Genomic DNA, 19,512 nt, shown 5'->3' with positions numbered 1-19,512 from the left:
AGATGAGTGGTCTTCAAGTGCTGGTGGCTGTTGTTAGGCTGGTGGTCATTTACAGTGTTTCACATTTTCCCACTACTGGGTACCACCAGTCTGACCACTCTAATGACATCATGTCTGCTACTGCCTCTTGGCTTATGGAAATACTGAGGAAAGGCTGTATTTTTTCTCAAACCTATTACTCACATTTAATGTCTCTCAAATACTTTGGTTGTGGGTTCCTCTCATTTTCTCTAATATCCTTCGATTTTTGAAGAACAAAGTGGGGGGGACTCATGTGTTTCTATGCTACGCCTGGTCTCATTCCTCCTCTAGGCTGTGAACATGGCATGGCCTAGCTGTTTGAATGAAGCATAAATAGGGAGGAAAAAGTGAACTGCCACACAACAGAACACAACACATGATCCTTTACTATTATAAAAAAGGAAATCCTATTCTACTTGTATTTTTTTTCTTTATCAGTTGCCAATGTTTGCTGCATCTTGGTATTTCTGAAAGCACCTAATTCAATAAATGCTTGTTGAATTTTACCAAATCAAGAGCTAGTTCATTCAGTGTAAATCAATTTGATTAATATCATTAGACAACTCAGCACAAGAATCCTGATTCTTCCAGCAAAACAAACTCTACTGAAATTTTCTTTCATTGGATTATTTTAAAAAAGAGTAAATAGAGAACTTCAGGATAATCTAATAAGCGTATTAAAGACAACACTTTGTTATAAAAGTAAAGTATTACATGGGTTGAGTGTTTTTACTTTTTTAATTTTTCCTGTTTCAATTAGCTTCCTCAGGTTAAACAGTATGTTTCTGTACACATCAAAAGGAGAGATGCATGTATTTCTTTAATAAAATTACTATAGGACATAAGTATTCCTTATAGCACAGTCTCTGTTAACAATTGCATGAATTTACACATATTTGAGCATCCACTTTATCTTTGAAAGATATCCCAGCCTAATAAATTTATCCCAGCAGAAATTACAGTGGAATTTCTAAAACTAGTCTCTTAGAGTTTCATAAACATGTAACTTAGACTTTGAATCAATTTAAATCAATACTCTACAGACTCCTTGCTCAAAAACTTTGGACTATAGGGAGAGACTGAGGGGATGTGAACCATGTACATTTATTCTTAACCAAACTCATGAATCTATATAATTTTAAGAGAATAGTTTCTGTCTCCAGAGATTTGATCTGTAAAACAGCAGCAGGAGTTAGAACTAAGTTATCATTTTTAGAAACTTGGCTATTCCCCTAAGGATCATAATCATGTAAGTCACAGTGTTCTCAAATGTTGGTGTATAGCAGAATCATCTAGAAGACTTATTAAAACAGACTGTTCAATTTCTGATTCTGTAGTCTGGGATCGGGCTCTAAAATTCACATTTCTAACGAGTTCTTAAAGGATGGTGTTGCTGCTTGTGCCTGGAGAGTCAACGCTTTAGTAGGAGAATTGTCTTACTCAGAAAATTATGGCTTCTCATGGAAATCAAATGCTTTTGGCTGACTTTTTAGCTTCACTGAGTGGCTTCAAATTGCCTGTCCAGCCCACATTACCCCTCACTCTCTGCCAGACCTGTCTGCTCCCTGACCTTATGCTGTACATACATCGATCATTCTGTATCTACTTCTATTTTCTACTTTCCTCTAAATAAAACCTCATCTCTGATAGAAAGCTTTATCTAACCATAGGCCAGAGGAATCACATTTTTGTCTCAGCTCCAAGCATTTAATATTTGGCCTTGTTTTGAGCACTACACACTTGGCACATACTCTTTCTTTTTTTCTCCTTCCGCTCACCCCTTCTCCCAGGCTAGAGCCCTAAGGGCTGGTTCAAATGTGGCCTCTTACATAAAGCCTTCCAACTGTCTCTTCTTGCCTAGGTTGGAAGAAATCTTTCTTTTGAATTGTTTTGAACAGAAAACTTGATTTTCGCCTTTTTTTTTTTTTTTGGCCTTTCACTTGTGGCTTGCTTGTGTTCTTAATTTCTCCCAAGAGATTGTAAACTCATGAGAGATCTGGCCTAGTGTTCTCAACTTTTAATCCCCAAAGTGCTTTGTACATAGTATGGCTCAATACATGCATTTCTATGGCACAGGAAAAATGTACTTAAGATGTTGGTTGGCTTTTCCCAACATAGCATGTCATCACTGACTCATCAATGCTCACTGGAAAAGCTTGCTCCCAGAGCCATGCCCCCAGTACTCTCTACTAGGTAGCCAACAAACTGCCAAAGATGCTCTCCTATGCAAGTCACATAAATTGTCTGTTTGTAGAAATTCTTTCTTTTTTTCTTTTTTTGAGATTGAGCCTCACTCTGTTGCCCAGGCTGGAGTGCAGTGGTGTGAACTTGGCTCACTGCACTACCTCCACCTCCTGGGTTCAGACAATTTTCCTCCCAAGTAGCTGGGATTGCAGGCGCACACCACCATGCCTGGCTAATTTTTGTATTTTTAGTAGAGACGGGGTTTCGCCATGCTGGCCAGGCTGGTCTTGAACTCCTGACCTCGTGATCCATCCTCCTCGGCCTCCCAAACTGCTGGGATTACAGGGGTGAGCCACCATGCCTGGCAGAAATTCTTTCCTTTATTGACTGTAGAGGCTACTGCAACTAGGTGACAGAGGTGATTTGGCCCTGTTAGTTTCAAATCCCAGTGTAAAGAAGGATAGTACAGAGATGCCTGAATTCCCTGCCAGCTAATTTTATGTAGCTTATTCCCCATTCTGTTTCTTTGATCATGACACAGGCCATTCAGGAAGTCCTATGGAGAGTAAATAGATGGACTGATTTTCAGTTTTGCTGCTTCTTATCCGAATCTCAGAAGGGATAAGGAGCATGGACTTTCAAAATCCAAAATTTTAGAGTTAGCCCACATCTTTACTCCATTTAGCCTGATACCAGGGTCTTTAAGTGATCATGATCAGGTTAAATAATCCCTTAGGTCCCTACCTAAATTACTACCTGAGGGAAGCGTTAGAGAACATTTCCAGCTATGCAATTCAACAATTTATACTTCTCTGCATCTGCTAGTTTACATGTAATGAGACCTCACTATATCGCTGATATTTGTTTGTAATCAGTGTTTTTTTCTTCTCATAATCTCTGTTAACCTTCACACATACCCTTATGTTTTCCTAATATTTATATTTGCTATGAAGACTTAAATTTGCCATTAAGTTCTCTATAAATTAACATATGAGTTTAAATTTTAACTTTTGTAATGTCTTAGGAACATGCATGAACACCCATTAGTGCTGGTGAATGAGATTTCACTAACATCTTTCATTAACTTTCCCTTTTATTTCTCAAGTTTCCATGTGTCTTCTCATCTGAGGCCATACTAGCTTGATCTTGAATGCTCATAAAAATATCTGAAGAAAATTCACACCTTGGTTAATCTCTGGGGTTCAAAGCTTTTCCGTTTGGTGAAGAATTTGTCCTTTGCTTTCTAACTTGATCTTCTTTGATTTCTTCCTATTTGGAATAACTAAATTTAAAAAAAAAAAAGGAAGAGTCCTTGTATTCATTGGAACTCCTTCAACTGCTTGATGCTTGACATAGGAAATCTAATTCAAATTATGCAGGCAAAACCGTAAATTATTGATTTATATAATGAAAAATCTTGGAGTATTCAGGTTTAGGCAAAGTTGGATCCAGAGGCTTATACACTCTCATCAGGTCTCAGTTTCTTTTCATTTATCAGCTCTTCCTTTGTTGTGTTAGGTCCTTTCTCAAGGAGGTAGGGTCTCCTCTCCTGGTAGCAGGATCTCTACTGGCAGCTATAAGTTCCTACCCTGCTTTCATTAATATCCATTCAGAAAAGAAGCTCCCATTCTATTTCCAATTGCATTTCCAAACAAGTACCCTGATTGCATCTCACAGGCTCTGATTGGATCATTTTCTATTCCAGCATGAATCTTTGTGTCCATGAAGAAGAAATATACTGATTGGCTAAGGCCTGAGTTACAGGCCAATCACAGTCAGTGGGCTGAGCCAGCTCTGCGTCAGTTGCTAGATGGGCAGAGTGATTTCCCCAAGAGTACTTAGGGTGCTCAGATTGAAATAAGGGAAAGGGGTGCAAGGAAAGGCATAAGAGAATTAACAAAGAGGAGGCCATGTACTGGTTTCAGCAGAATTATTATGGGATCATCCTTCCTGGAAAACAAATTTACATTTCTAGCCGAAAGGCCAATAAAAAAGATTTTATTTAAAATTTTTTTTAAATAAAAGGAGTCACAAGATTCCTTTATACTTGGCTTTTGGAAAAGATGATGACACTGGCCAAAAAGGAGAGAGATGCAATAGCTATAGGATCAGGGATGCATTTCTTGCTGGAAGCTGTAAAAAAAAAAACAAAAGTTAGAGATATTTTAGGTAGCAGAGTTTTTTTTGTTTTTTTTAAACCACCTCATTTCTTTATTGATCCACTTTCTTAACTTAGAAAATTCCTAATAAAAACATTTGAAGTTAGCTACTTAAAACACATTCTTTTAGATTTTTTGAACATAATTTGCTTATTTTGTAGATGATGAAACAGACACCAAGAGGTTAAAAGATGTACTTCCAGGTAACCCAGCCAGCTGGTGGTAGAGATTTGATTTTCCATCTTTATCATCACCAGCAGCATAATCACTGTTATCATTATCTCCATCTTAATTATCATCATCTTCATCACCATTATGAAAGTTAACACAAACTGAATGCTGATTTTTGTGCTAGTATCTATTTTGAGCCCTTGCTATATATTAACTTACTTAAGCCTTACAACAAACCTATGAGATTTTTATTGTCATTATCCTTGGTTTTTAGTTGATGAGATTGTGACACAGAGATGTGATAAAACTTGCCAGTGTCTCACATCTCGTAAGTAGTGTAGGCACCATTCAAATTTGGCCAGTTTGTCTCAATTCTGCATTCTTCACCACTAAACTGTTTGTGTATTACATGTCCATCCATAGAATTTTTCATTACAAGGTGAGCAAGAAATATTAACACAGTCCAGTTTCGAGTGTGTGTGTGTGTATGTGTGTGTACTAAGTACACATATACACCTTTCACAGGAAATGTGGGACAGGTTAGCAGTCAGTTCGGTGTGGAAGCAAAACTGGAAAAAAAAATTGTCAGGTATAACTAATAATTGACCATACAATGGGATGGGGGCTGAAATGAGATGGGAGATGGAAACGTTGTAAAGAATAGTCTAAATAAAGACTAGATTCTCTTTTCAGCCAGTCTTCACTGATTGTTTAAGGTAGAAAAGATGTTTCTGGGAGGAAGAGATTCAACTCTAATTGCCTCAATATTTGCTCATATTGTTTGATAGGATAACCAGAGAGAAATGCATTTCTACTATTTTCACACTATATATATATTTTTTGAGTTTTTTGGAATTTCTATACAGGAATGTGTGTGTGTGTGTGTGTATATATATACACACACACAAGTAGAAATTCAAGACAGAAAAGACAGAAATGTACTCTGTGTGTGTGTGTGTGTGTGTATATATATATATATATATATATATAGTAATTTCTGTCTTTTTTTTGAGATGGAGGTCTCACTCTGTCACCCAGGCTGGAGTAGATACAGTAATTTTCAAGACCTCCATTTTCACCAGTAAGAGTTGGCAAGGAAAATTAAGAGCATACATATTTCTAAACTTTTGTCAAAGTTTGTGTTAAAATCAAATTATGTGAATCCCTACAGAGACCTAGGAAGCATTGATACCGCTTTAGCAGGTCAGTCATTAGAATGGTTCTCAAACAATTTTCTTTCCTCTTCATTGAGGCTAAAGATCAGAAGGATTTCCAGTCCCACCCTTTCCCAGTATTTAGAGAGCTTAAGGGTCTCTCTTAGGCCACACAGTAAGCGACAGAGCCAGTATTTAACCTAGAGAGTCTGATTCAAGAGATTATATGTTGAACTTCCTGGAATGTAAATGTCAATTCTCAGTCCTCACTGTATTTGACCTATCAACCATATTTATGATAGTGAATCACTCCATCTTCCTTGATGCTTACTCTTCACTTTGCTCTTAGGACACCAACTCTATCGGTTTTGTCCTCCCTCACTGGCCATTCCTTCTCCATGTTTTTTTTTGAGATGCGTCTTGCTCTGTCGCCCAGGCTAGAGTATAGCAGTGCGATCTCTGCTAACTGCAACATCAGCCTCCCTGGCTCAAGTGATTCTTCCACCTCAGGCTCCCAAGTAGCTGGGACTACAGGCGCACGCCACCATGCCTGGCTATTTTTTTTGGTATTTTTGGTAGAGACAGGGTTTTACCATCTTGCCCAGGCTGGTCTTGAACTCCTGAGTTCAAGCAATCTACCGACCTCAGCCTCCCAGAGTGCTGGGATTACAGGTGTGAGCCAACACATCCAGCCTCTCCATCTTCTTTGTACTTGACCTTTTAAAATGGGAGTGTCCTGACGTTTGGTCCTTGGACGTTTTCTCTCCTTTATTTACACACTTTTGTGGGGAGCTCATCCAGTCTCATGGCTTTAAATAGCACCGATCACCCACTGACCTCAAATTTATCTTTCCATCCTGGGTCACTCCTCGGGACTTCTACACTCATGCATCCAACTGTACACTCAACACTTCTGCTTGGGTTACTATTGCGCAGCTCAGATATAACGTGTCAAATACCAAACTCCAGCTCTTAAATCTACTCCATCCCCAGGCTTCTCCGTCTCAGTGAGTGCCACCTGCATCCTTTCAGTTACTCTAGTCAAACCTTGGAGTCATCCTTCACTCTTCTTTTTCCCTCACTCTTCACTTCCAGTGTGTCAGGACCTCCTCTTGGCTCTGAATCTGGTCAAACCTTACTACCTCCACTCTACCACCTTCATCTGTCATCTGAATGATCGAAATAGCCCCCTACTTGGTTTCTCTGCTGACCTCATTACAGTTTATTCTCTACTGGGCTGCTAGATCAGTTTTGACACAATCTTCTATGTTCTCTGCTCAAAACCTCTCAGTAGTATCCTGTCTAAGAGGAAAAGTCAAAGTCCTTACAACTGCCTTCAAGGTCCTATATGATCAAATCTACATCATCTTCTGTCTTCACTTTTTACTACTTTTCTCTCATTCATTCCCATACACTGGCGTCCTTGGTGTTGCTTCTAACTTGGGGCATTTGCACTTGCTGTGATCTCTTCCTGGAATGCTCTTTCCTCAGATATTCATGGGACTGGCTGTCTCATCTCCTTTCAACCTTGGCTCAAATGTCACCCTCTCAGTGAAGTGTTCCCTGATCACCCAGTTTAATATTGTCACTCCCTCCCATGGTGTTCCCTATCTCCTTACTCTGCTTTATTTTTCACCTTAGTACCTAATGCCTGCCAGCTACGACATAATTTACTTCTTTATTTTGTTTATTTCTGCCTCACATCAATAGAATGTAAATCCCCAAGGGCAGGGATTTTCACCTATTTCCTTCCCTGCACCTAGAATCGTGCCTAGAACATAGCCACTGCCCAATAAATAATGATTTGTTGAATGAATGAATGATAGCTGCTATTATGAAGATGCCCAAATAAGAGACAAACATAGAGACACTACGGTCTTGTAATCATATTCATTCTTCAACAAAATTCATAAGCCCTCTTTATAATAATTAGGATGTTAAAAATAGCTTCCTTTTAATTTTATGTCAAGTTAAAGTAACTGTTGATACTTTTTCTTTATCTCTTGTATGGCCATTATCATTTCTACCTGGTATTATTATCATTATTGTTGTTACATGGACCATGTATTTAGGAAAATAAATGAAAGACAGCTGTGCATTAAATTAATTACAAACTGAAAAGTGTTTTATTTGAGGATACGTCACATTTTTTTTTTACTTTTGTAGTTGTCTTTAGTTTTCTATTTGACTATCTCTTCAAAGATTTTAATTTTCTCTTTACCTTTTTACAGTATTTTTTTAAAATTGGAGAATGTGATCCATTGACGGGTTGTGACATCAGCTTAGGAGGTCATAGTCATCATTGTTTAATAATGTAATAAAATAGGTTAGAATGGAAAACACTAGCATTACACTGCCTGTGAAAAGGATAACTGTTGTATTTTATGAATATGTGTGTATTTGCATATTTATGTGTGTGTGAACTGACTTACAATGTAAACAATCATAGTCAAGAAGCTTAAAACTAATGGCAGTTTCTCAGTTATATTTGCTGAAGAATGAATGAATCCCCTGAAACCAGTCTGTGGAGAATACTGTCCTGGAATTCTTATTAGAAAACATGGGGAAGGATCCTATTTTTGTCGTTTGTAAACTGTGAATAATTTTACGCAAATCACTTAAGCTCTGTGAATCTCAGCATTCACATCAGTACAGCAGAGTCAATAACCTGACTTACAGGGTGGTTGTAAAACCTAAACAGATAACGGGTGTCAAAGCATTTTGTAAACTAAACTGCTAAACCAATATTTTATCAATGTATTATAACCTGATTTTGGTCATCTCACCCTTAGGGTATAAAGTCGGGAAGAAATACATAATGATTATAACTTCTGTTTCATGGAATTTGAATCTGAATTTTATCAGACTGTTCAGAAGTAAATAGTCTCTTAAAAAACAGAAAAAGGCAAAACTGACGTGCACTATATCAAGTTAATCTAGTGTTTGAGGCAAATGCTATCTATAGCCTCTTTCTGTCAAAATGCAAGGAGCAAGACTGTTAATATTTTAGAATATTACCTAGCAAAAACTTAGCACCCGAAAATGAAAAGCATTATTCTTTCTGCCTCTTCCTTTGTTTCTCTTCTTACTATCAATTTCACTGAAGCACATGTTTGTGCCGTTAAGCCATTATCCCACTTCCATGTGCAAAGTACTTTCCCAGAGTTTTTCAGTTGTGTTTGAGAGGATGTAGAGACACCAATGCTATCACAGCATTCCCACAAGGTGAGTGTCACTTCCATTTTATAAATGAAGAAACAGGCTCAGAAGTTAAGTCATTTGCACAAGGCCACCTAGCTGCTAACATACGCCCAAATCTTTCTGGCTCCAAAGTGTATTCACTTTCCACCATGCCATGTGGTCTCCCAGATTCATTCAATGACTCATTCTTTCATCCATTTATCTGAGACAGGCACTCTACTTCAAGGTCGTTGTGATGCCACAAATAGGGTAAACTAATTTTAGATAATTGAAGCCCAGAGTAAAAGAAAACGGGAAGAAATGGAAGTCTAATAAAATAAATAATAATAATGGTAATAGTAATAGTATCTCAAAAGTTTTGAGTACTTACATTTGTCAGATACTGTTCTAACAGATTTTACATGCATTCATTCATTTTCTCCCCACCAGAATCGTACAGGTTTTTAAAAAGTGAAGTTTACATGTAAAACCAGGCTGACTGCAAACAATTGCCTATATTTTTCTAGAAACACGTTAAGAATTTTGATTATGTGAAACATTTTAACAAATAAATCCCTGTTCTTTGTGAATCCAATGATATAGAACAGAGCATGTATTTGTGTGTCTACAGATTTTTGGCGTAGGTTATTTTGCTGAAAGAAGCAAGATTAAGGGCAAATAACTAACATTCTGTTAACATATTTTGAGTCTTCCAATGGACATGAAAACACCTGTTTCTATGGCAACGAGTATAGGTCATGTGAGGGGTGATAGAATAATTAGAGGGGAAAGCGAAAGCTGTTAGTTTAGAATGACAATTTTTTCTTTTGCAAATTTACTTCCTTCAGTAGTATAATGCTATTAATTTGATCTCTTGTCTCTCTAAAAGCAACAGATTCCTGGAAACTCTTTAAACTTGAGTCACGAGTTAACAGGACCAATTTTAGCATAAATTGAAGGACTGGGGAAGCTATGCTCTTTAATATACTGTCTCTTCTTTGGGAGAATTACGGTATGCTGGCTGGGGTAATTGTAAAGGTCTTCACGTGGTCTTTCCAGTATCATGTCTGTCAGATCGAGAGGGAACAGGAGAGAAAACATAATTCACTTGGCTTATAGGGACTTCTGGGGACACAGAATAACTTGTGGCTCCTGCTCATGAAACAAAATAAGGCTGAAAGAATGAGAAACAGTGTCCAGAGAAGATTTCGGTTTCGTGAGGAGTTAGATATCAGTGCTCCAGAGCATCATCTGTTAATTCCCTAAGCTGGGATTAGTGGAGCAGTGAAGTGGGAAACAGCAGCTATCTAGAAAGTCGGGTTTGGGGCGAGTCTGCTGATCTTACTTCCTCCCTGTTAAGGACCCCAGATAAGAAAGACACACTACCTCCTTAAGTAGACACACTACTGATCATGTACGGATCAGTCCGATACTGCTCCAGAATGCTGGGGTAAGTACTGCTTATCAAGAAATGACTTTCTGATGTTCCTTAGCTTATGGATTGAGAGAAGAACAAAAAAACAAACAAACAACAACCAACACTGTAGCGAATCACTGAAAACATTCTGAAGGCAATCAAACTTTTTTTTTTTTTTTTTTTTGAGACGGAGGCTCGCTCTGTTGCCCAGGCTGGAGTGCAGTGGCGCAATCTCGGCTCACTGCAACCTCTGCCTCCCGGGTTCAATCGATTCTCCTGTCTCAGCCTCCCGAGTAGCTGGGATTACAGGTGCATGCCACCACGCCTGGCTAATTTGTGTATTTTTAGTAGAGATGGAGTTTCACTGTGTTGGTCAGGCTGGTCTCAATCTCCTAACCTTGTGATCCACCTGCCTCGGCCTCCCAAAGTGCTGAGATTATAGGCTTGAGCCACTGCACCTGGCCGGCAATCAACCATTTTTTAAATCAGAAGAGGTAGATATTGTGTACCGTATTCAGTAGTGCCCCCTTATCCTTAGTGGATACATTCCAAGACATCCAGTGGATGCCTGAAACTACAGGTGGTACTGAACCCTATGTTATTTTCCTGTATATATACCACCAATGATAAAGTTTGAAGTGCGGCAGCAAAACTAGCATGAATTTCTTTTTCCTTCTTCACAATTCCACAGGTAGAAGATTCATTTTTACCGTAGATCTTAGCAACCTCAGCATACAATGTTTTCTTTCTTTCTATTAAGTCGAGAACTTTAAACTTTTCCTTCAAAGGAGGCACTTTCTCTTGGGTGTATCTGAATCGCCAAGATCACTATTCTTGCACTTTGGGGCCATTATGAAATAAAACGAGGCTCACTTGAAAACAGACACTGCAATACTGAAACAGCAGGTCTTATCACCGAGACGGCTACTCAGTGACTCACAGTGTAGACTGTGGATCCCCCAAACAAAGGGATGATTCACATCCCAAGAGGGAAGGCACAAGATTTCATCACACCCCTCAGAATGGCATACAACTTAAAACTTAGGAATTATTTATCTTTGGAATTGTCCATTTAATATGTTCTATGGGTAACTGAAACCAGAGAAAGCAAAACCATAGGTAAGGAGGCACTACTGCAATTTTTTGCCCTCAACTAAATGACTGTGATGCCAACTAGCCAACGGCAGATGAGGCTTAGGTAGGTCAGGTGGAACCAGAGGATGGACCAGCCTTCTCTGCAACCCTTAGAGTCTGGGGTCAAAGGAAGAAAGGCATCCCTGCAATGTGAGCTTATTCCTCTCCCTCTTTTACCTTCTCATAGTTTCATAGCTGTGGAGGGTGAGAAGATGCTCCAATTCCAGCTCTTGGCTGATTATATGATGCCTCTGACCTATCTCTTCCCTCTTAGCTTCAATTTATAAAGAAAATATTATCCTCCATGACCAGTGGTATTTTTTATTCTGCCATTTACAAGCTTTGCCGCATGGCCACACAAGCTTCTAATTGATAAATTTCTGAGAAAAATTTAGTTGTGGTAACTCACAGTGCAAGTGAGCATGTTGATCATTTACATTGTGACAACAGCTTACTTTTGACTAGCGGTTGAAGCTTCTAGAATATTTTCCCTTCTTCAAATATTGGAACTGTTTTTAATTAATTGTGTTATATGGTAATCTGGTCTAAGGCTTAGATTGCTTAGAGGTGTAAAAGGGAATGCTTCTTTCATTCACCGTTATCCATTCACTCATTCAACAAAATAGGCTGGGCACTTCTATGTGCCAGAGGACTGAAGTTAGTAATAGCTAACACTAGTTTACTATTATTATATGCTATATAATATATAAATAATTTTATTTATTTATTTTTCTTTTAAGATGGAGTCTCGCTCTATCACCCAGGCTGGAGTGCAGTGGCATGATCTCAGCTCACTGAAACCTCTGCCTCCTGGGGTCAAGTGATTCTCCTACCTCAGCCTCCCTAGTAGCTGGGACTACAGGTGTGCGCCATGATATCCAGCTACTTTTTGCATCTTTTTGTAGAGATGAGGTTTCACCATGTTGGCCAGGCTTGTCTCAAACTCCTGGCCTCAATTGATCCACCCGCCTTGGCCTCCCAAAATGCTGGGATTATGGGTGTGAGCCACCACACTTGGCCAATAATTTTACATTTTATTGCATTTTCACAAAAGTCTTCTGAGGTTCTGTTATGATGATTATTAGGTAGATGAAAAAACTTGGAGTTTAAGCAACTTGACCAAGAGCACATAGCTAATAAAGTGGTACAGTGGGATATAAATTCAAACAGAGTGGGTCTGGGCTCAAATTGCCTGCCTGCCTAGCTCTCAAATACTACGCGGTCAAATTCCTGACCATAGGGAGCTTACAGAGCAATACAAGATTATTGATTCCCTTAAGTGTGATTTGTGATTCCAAATACTTCATTAAGACCAACCCAACTTTCAGAATTTAGTGATATATGTGGCTATCCCAGCTAAACCTTAACTCAAAACTAAGTTAAAGTTGCATTTGAGTAGTTTTGCCATAGGAAAGCAAAGATCATTGATTTGGGTGGGGGTGTCCTGAAATATTTTTCTTTGAGGTTTATAGAGTGGCAGAATGTGAGTAATAGTTTATATTATATACTCCTTTCCCACAGTTTCCCACTCAATGCTTGATATACATCTTCTGTAATTTTTCATTGAATATATTTTACTGTGCTTACTATCCTAGTGAAGAATTATATGCCCCAAATTCATGATGAGAATGAAGTAATCATATCCTAGTCAGGTGTAGTTCTAAAGAATCCTGGAGGCCGGGCGCGGTGGCTCAAGCCTGTAATCCCAGCACTTTGGGAGGCCGAGACGGGCGGATCACGAGGTCAGGAGATCGAGACCATCCTGGCGAACACTGTGAAACCCCGTCTCTACTAAAAATACAAAACCTAGCCGGGCGAGGTGGTGGGCGCCTGTAGTCCCAGCTACTCGGGAGGCTGAGGCAGGAGAATGGCGTAAACCCGGGAGGCGGAGCTTGCAGTGAGCTGAGATCCGGCCACTGCACTCCAGCCTGGGCGACAGAGCGAGACTCCGTCTCAAAAAAAAAAAAAAAAAAAAAAAAAAAAAAAAAAAAAAAAAAAAAGAATCCTGGAACCTGGCTATGAATGTTTTGGTTTATTATCAAAATCTCACTGTTTTCTTCATATTCTACTATAGTTTTTCATCCTCTACAAACACGAATCTCCTGTGTCTGTGGGGCAGATACTCATTTCACTCGTTTTGCTGCCATGCTTCCAAGGAGAAATGTGAGGAGATGACAGTATTAATAGGTCTCCTCTCCCTGATCTGTATTTATAGCTAGGACAGAGTGAGCAGATTCTAGACCTCAGTCTAGATGCCAGTTTGAACACCTTTGTAACACTACCACCCCGAAATGTTGAGAAATGCTGAGAGCCTGAATTATAAATCATAGCAATAATGATAGAGCGAAGACAAATTTGGGGATATATTGAAGGTAGACCCTGCAACTGGGTTCCAGCTAACTGTGAGTGTGAACAAATTTATATATTAATAAAGACAGTCTTTTTTTTTTTTCTGAATCTAACAGAGCACAGGATTTGCTACACAACTACCCCTCTACGAAATGGCTAGGTGGCAACATAAAATTCAATCAGCCATGTTTATCTTAAAAAAAGTTTAACATTTTTTTTTTGTATTTTGATATCTCTAATTTTTCCTGCTTCAGTTCATTTTTCACAATATCATCAGAGCCCTTTCTAAGATGTTGATCAAATTGATTTCTACTCTTTAAAACTTCTAATGACTTCTTATTACCTACAGCATAAAATTAAAAGGTCTTTAGCATGAAATACAAGACCTTTTATAATAAGGCCCTGTCAGAATTCTCCCACCTGGATAAATCCCCTCCTCCCTTCCTACTCCTATTCTTTTCCCATATCCTACACATCCTACATACCAGCCACCCAGAATTTCAGAAGACACCAGGCTGTTTGAAATCCTTGTGATTAACACATGCTGTGCCTTAGTCTGTTTTCTGTTGCAATAACAGAGTATCACAGACTGGGTAATCTGTAAAGAAAATAAATATACTTCACACAGTTCTGGAGGATGGGAAGTCCAAGAGCATGGCTCCAGCATCTGGTGAGGGCCTTTGTGTTATACCATAACATAGTGGAAGAGAAGGGGGCATACAAGACAGAGAGAGGCACCAGTGATCAGACTGTCTTTACAATAACACACTCTCACAATAACTAACCTGCTCACATGATAACAACATTAATCCATTTATCCAATCATCTCTTATTAGGAAAGATCCAATCATCTCTTGTTAGAGCCCATTTCATAACACTGTTGCATTGGAGATTAAGCTTCCAACACAGGAACTTACTGGGAGACACATTCAAACCACAGCAAGCTATTCTCTGCTTGAAATGACTTTTCTTTCATTGAAAACTGCCATTCTCACGATAAGTCCCCTGTGGCTCTCTATTATGAAGCCTTCCTCACTGTTCCTGGGGAGAATGAGTAACTCCCTGCACTGAGCAGCCACAGCTATTGCTTAAATATTTGGTATATCACTTAGTACTTCTGAGTGTATACATTTGTTCATACTTCCATTTCTTATTAGACTAAAAATCCTCCTAGGTTATTATTTTGCTTTATTTATTCTGTATTTTGCTTTATTTATTCTGTATTTATCACAATAGAAGATGGTTAATGAACAGAAAATTAATGAATAAATATCTTGCGTCTTGCTTTACTTTTAGAACTCCTATCCATGTAATGACGATGACAAAAACAGTGAGTTTGAGGGAGAAGTTAAAAGTGCTATCTTTATGCTCCACCTTCCAGTCAAGCTTTACTCTGTCTGTCTGCAATTTTCTACACAATAATTTCATTGCAAAACTTATTGTCCTAGAGGTAATGGAGCAGGAAGAAAAGAGAAGCCAATAAAGTGGCTTATCTCTAATCTGTCAGTTCCATCATTACTGAAGGCCACTTTTCATGTTTTTGGTCTTGCCCCTCAAGCCCACTGAGAAAAAATAACTTTTATAAAAGAGCAGTGGTCTGTGACCCCGAATGGCCTCAATTTAGATAAAGAATACCTTTTAGCAGCTGACAGTTATATGTGCTCAGGTTCCCAGTTGACCTCAACTGCAACCAGTTTCCTCTTGGGTGGGAGCTCATATTTATAACTTTAAAGAACTCATAGGGAGGGATCAAGACTTCCTTCTTGAGGGAAAAGTATTGTACAGGTGCACCCAGGCAGGTGAATATAGTAAATAGTGTCTGGTTCCCAAACTCCTGTGCCTCTTCTTTTAGGAGGGATGTGGAGAGGAATTGGCCAAATCGAATGGTGGCACCTGTGTAGGCACTGAAGTGGACATCCTTCATCCTATAATGCACCTCATGGCACAGAGGAGTGCCATGCTTCATGACGCTGTCTTTCCTCAGCAGCTGGATTGCTGTGGTGAGGTAGTAGTGTAAATATTTGAATTGGAATGAACGTTCATACTGCTGTGGAGCCCTGGCAACATAGGCCATGGCTCTAGTAAAGTTAGAACGAACATTGCTGTTCAATGTATAAAACAAAATAGCCACAGCATGCGTGGTAGTCATGTTCTGGGGTAGAACTTTTCCTTGGTTAAGCCAGGTTTTGTGGGCTTTTTGCCACATCCCAAAGTAATTCTTCTGGGCTTCTATGTCTTTTGTGAAATAATCCCCTTGAGTTAGTTTCTCCATAACCTCTTTGCTACAGCCTTGGTACTGATCATCAAAGGAACCTGGTGTGAAGTCAAAGTCGATTTTCATCGCAACCTATAAGAAAAGAAAAATCTTGAGTTTAATTTTTCAAATCAGATGGTGAATGTGGTTGCAGATTTGCTGTACTGTATAAGGCCAAGTCTTCTCCTGGAAACCAATATTTGCTGAAGTAAGTTTCACTGAAAATCATTACACTGTTCCAATCCTTCCTGTGTCAATGACCTGTGCTAGAGATTGAATTTGGTTTGATAAATAAATTACTGAAAACTTGAAAAACTCATCTCCCCAGAGAGGGAGTAACTCTTTTAACATCAATAAAATCACAGCATGTTTGCATATTAAGTACTTTGAAGAAAAAATTCATAATCTTATAGCTTAATTATACTTTCTGTTTCCTCTGCTTTCCCCCCTTTCTATTCCCTCAGTAGTGTTTTCAAAAATATCACTTTTGTGAATGCCCAAAACCTATATTAAATCCTTGAACTTTATCCTTAAGCTGTGAATAGTACTGGGGGGGCTCTCGTAAATAACAACCTTCTTGTCTACCCAGGTTCTGAAAACATTGATAATAAAAATAGCAAAATACGAAAGCCAAAATATCTGTTTTCTTACTGAATAAAGGCATGCTACAGCAGTCACATCGTTAGGTCTGATGGCAAGTGGCTTGTTAAGAGCAAATTCCAGAATGGGACCAACTCATTTGCAGGCAGTACTGAACTGGGACCTGCCCAGGTAAGATTCTTGTCATGGGGAAACAGAGAACTGATGCCCTTTGCCATCAGGCTAACTCCCAGGAGGAAGACGAGCAGAGCCAAACTCAGCACACCCAGTTGTTTTTTCCCATGTTGCCAGTGGAGTACATTTGTCCACCTCGGGGACAGCAGAGTGAGTCAAGGGTTGGACAGTGGCCAGGAATGTGCCTAGGAAAGTCCCTCCCCTTCTGGAAAAGGACATTCCTTTCTAATGGGTGGCCAACAGAATGTTATTTATTGACATCTAGTGCATGTTAAACTGAAGTGACAGATTTGAATAGAAGTCCACAGAATATCATCGGTCTATCATTTAGAGCCATATATAAATTATATAAATTCTAAAACATTTCTTTCTTGGCAAAGCAATGGTGTTTTCCTAATAAACAGTGCTCATTAAGGGACATGTTAAAGGATCACATTCCATCCAGTCAATATTAAGGATGTTGGAACTGGAACTTAAAGAACATCCCATTTGGTATTTTTACTGTGTTATTTATGATGAGGCATCAGCTAGTTTGTAAACTAGAACACATTTTTAAGACTGATTAAACGATTTTAACCAATAACTCTTCACAACAGGCATTAAAATAGGTTTACGGTATCTGTTTAAACCAAGCCGAGCCAAACCAAACCAAACCAATAATATAATGTTCTGTCAGCTGTCATGAGGAACTCTGAAACTTTGTTAATATGTTACTAGATCTCAAATATGCACTCTGTCATCTCTTAACATTAGGTTGTTTTTTTGTTACACAGATCTTTATTAGAATACTTAAAACTTAAGTCAATCTGTATGATAGAGTTTAAAGCCAAATAGACTTGGTTCATTTTGCATTGTTTGTACTATGAAAGCAATATTTTACTTAATTTTTACAGTGGATCAAGAAAATAACTTTATGCCACTAGCGTCCATAATGTCAAGTGTACAAACAATGAAGGATTCTACAATTTTAATAATTGTTTTCAACACTCTTTACTAACATGATTTGTTAAAATATCAGAATGAAACTAGAAACTGAATGCCTAAGGTCTGGGCCATTTAAAGGCTGTGGCCAGGTGAATGCTCTGTTGGAGCACTGATCATAAAGAGATCACCTCCTCAATTGTCCCCCTACCTCAGAACCCTCTGTGGGTCTCTGCAGGCCAGAGAGGAGCAGCAGGAATGGCAGCAGGCCTCCAAGGAGCCAGATTCTTATCACTGTAGGAGCTGCAGTAGTTGGGAGAAGAATCTTCTTGCATCTGTTGATCAGTGGACCCCATTTGCTTGTGTCACAAGTACTTCTCCTTTGCCCTTGCATCTTCATCCTGAGACGAATTCTTAGCGTTCTCTTTTGAGGTTTTCGTTCAGTCTCAGCAGGAACCTTTTTTGCTCCTGTCTATGCTGAGCAACTTCTGTTGCCCACCAACAACCAATAGCTTGTCTGAGGGAAGAAATCAACTCCAACTTCTTTGCAAAACTGAAATCTCTGTGAAATAGCCAGATGTGCGCACCAAATAAGGGTTTCTGAAGAGAACCCAAGTTACTTTTCAATTAAAAAAAAAAAAATCTCTGATCTAGTCTGTTTTCAGGGGAATGCCGAAGTCCTGTTAAGTGTCAGACTCAGCAGTTCAGCCTTCCCTTTCCCAGCCAAACAGGAAAAAGCATGCTCTGTCCAGCGTTTGGGGCCAAGTAGCATTATCTGGAGCCCCAGGCTTCCATCAAAGCTGATAAGATTGGCACGCGCAGGGCAGCTGGGAATGCGCCACCTCAAGATGGGTGTCTATAGGCTCATCTGGCACTGCTGATAGGCCCTGCCCAGGACGGGCTGTCACAGAGCTAAGTGTGTTTTAGGGTTATTGTCAAAAAGAAGGCTCTTTGAACTGCTTTTCCCTGGCACCTTTGAAACTCTCCAATCCAGAGATTGTACCTCTGGGTTCAAAGCTCTTCCCCCATTTTCACTTCTGAAGATACCAGGCCGTCTGTCCACACAATCCCAGTCTCCAGCGAATCCTAATGATGACTGTCAGGAGACTGTTTATGTAGAGCTGACATAAGTCAAAATAGGGTCCACTGTGCAAACTTAATCCAGCAGAGTTCTATTAAGCATTCTCTTTTAGGTACTACCCTTTCTAGTCTGAACATCCTTCCTCTCTTCCTAACCCTTGATAAAATTATATTTTCTTGCAGATATTTTGTATTTATACTCTGGATTCATTACTTAAGAAACTAAAAGTTAGCAATCCTTGATGATTGTTTTTCTTGCAAATATTTACTTCTGGATTCCATTTTTAACTTTTAAGGTAAACTAAATGCTGTTCTTAAGTATTCTAGTATTTTTTGGCAACCTAAATATTTTTTAATCTAAATTTTCTGATGATCATAGCAGTTCTGCCTCATTAACAGATATTCAGAATATTTAGAAAGCACAAAGGAGAAAAAATTACACATAACCCATCACTTAGAGAAAGCCACTAATTAGGTCTGGAGTTTGATTTATACACCCTTAGACATACACACACACACGTTTCTAGAACTGAAATAATATAGTATGCAGTTTTGCATACTGTTTATTCCCCTTAATATTTTATTGTAAGCATGTCCCTATATAATTTAATACCTATTGAAACATATTTTTAAAAAAAGGTTCACTATATTCCATTATATAGGTGCTGCCACACAATAGAATAGCATGGGTGGATCCACGGACTGTACAGTCTC

General features: G+C 38.9%; 1 protein-coding gene across 1 annotated transcript; it reads right to left on the bottom strand.

Moving 5' to 3' along the window:
- Positions 1–434: 434 nt before the first annotated feature.
- On the bottom strand, positions 435–18,517 carry ART4 (ADP-ribosyltransferase 4 (Dombrock blood group)). The gene is made up of 3 exons (XM_033222787.1): positions 17,930–18,517; positions 15,405–16,116; positions 435–4,338 (listed from the first exon to the last, which is right to left on the bottom strand). Exons 1-3 carry the CDS (start codon positions 18,116–18,118, stop codon positions 4,247–4,249), a joined length of 993 nt encoding a protein of 330 aa, XP_033078678.1. The 5' UTR covers positions 18,119–18,517; the 3' UTR covers positions 435–4,246.
- Between the last annotated feature and the right edge of the window lie 995 nt (positions 18,518–19,512).

This window comes from Trachypithecus francoisi, unplaced genomic scaffold (genome assembly GCF_009764315.1).
Source record: "Trachypithecus francoisi isolate TF-2019V2 unplaced genomic scaffold, Tfra_2.0 Lachesis_group11, whole genome shotgun sequence".
Taxonomy (NCBI): Eukaryota; Metazoa; Chordata; class Mammalia; order Primates; family Cercopithecidae; genus Trachypithecus; species Trachypithecus francoisi.
Note: the sequence above shows the minus strand (reverse complement) of the source record. Positions and strands in the feature narration are given on the sequence as shown.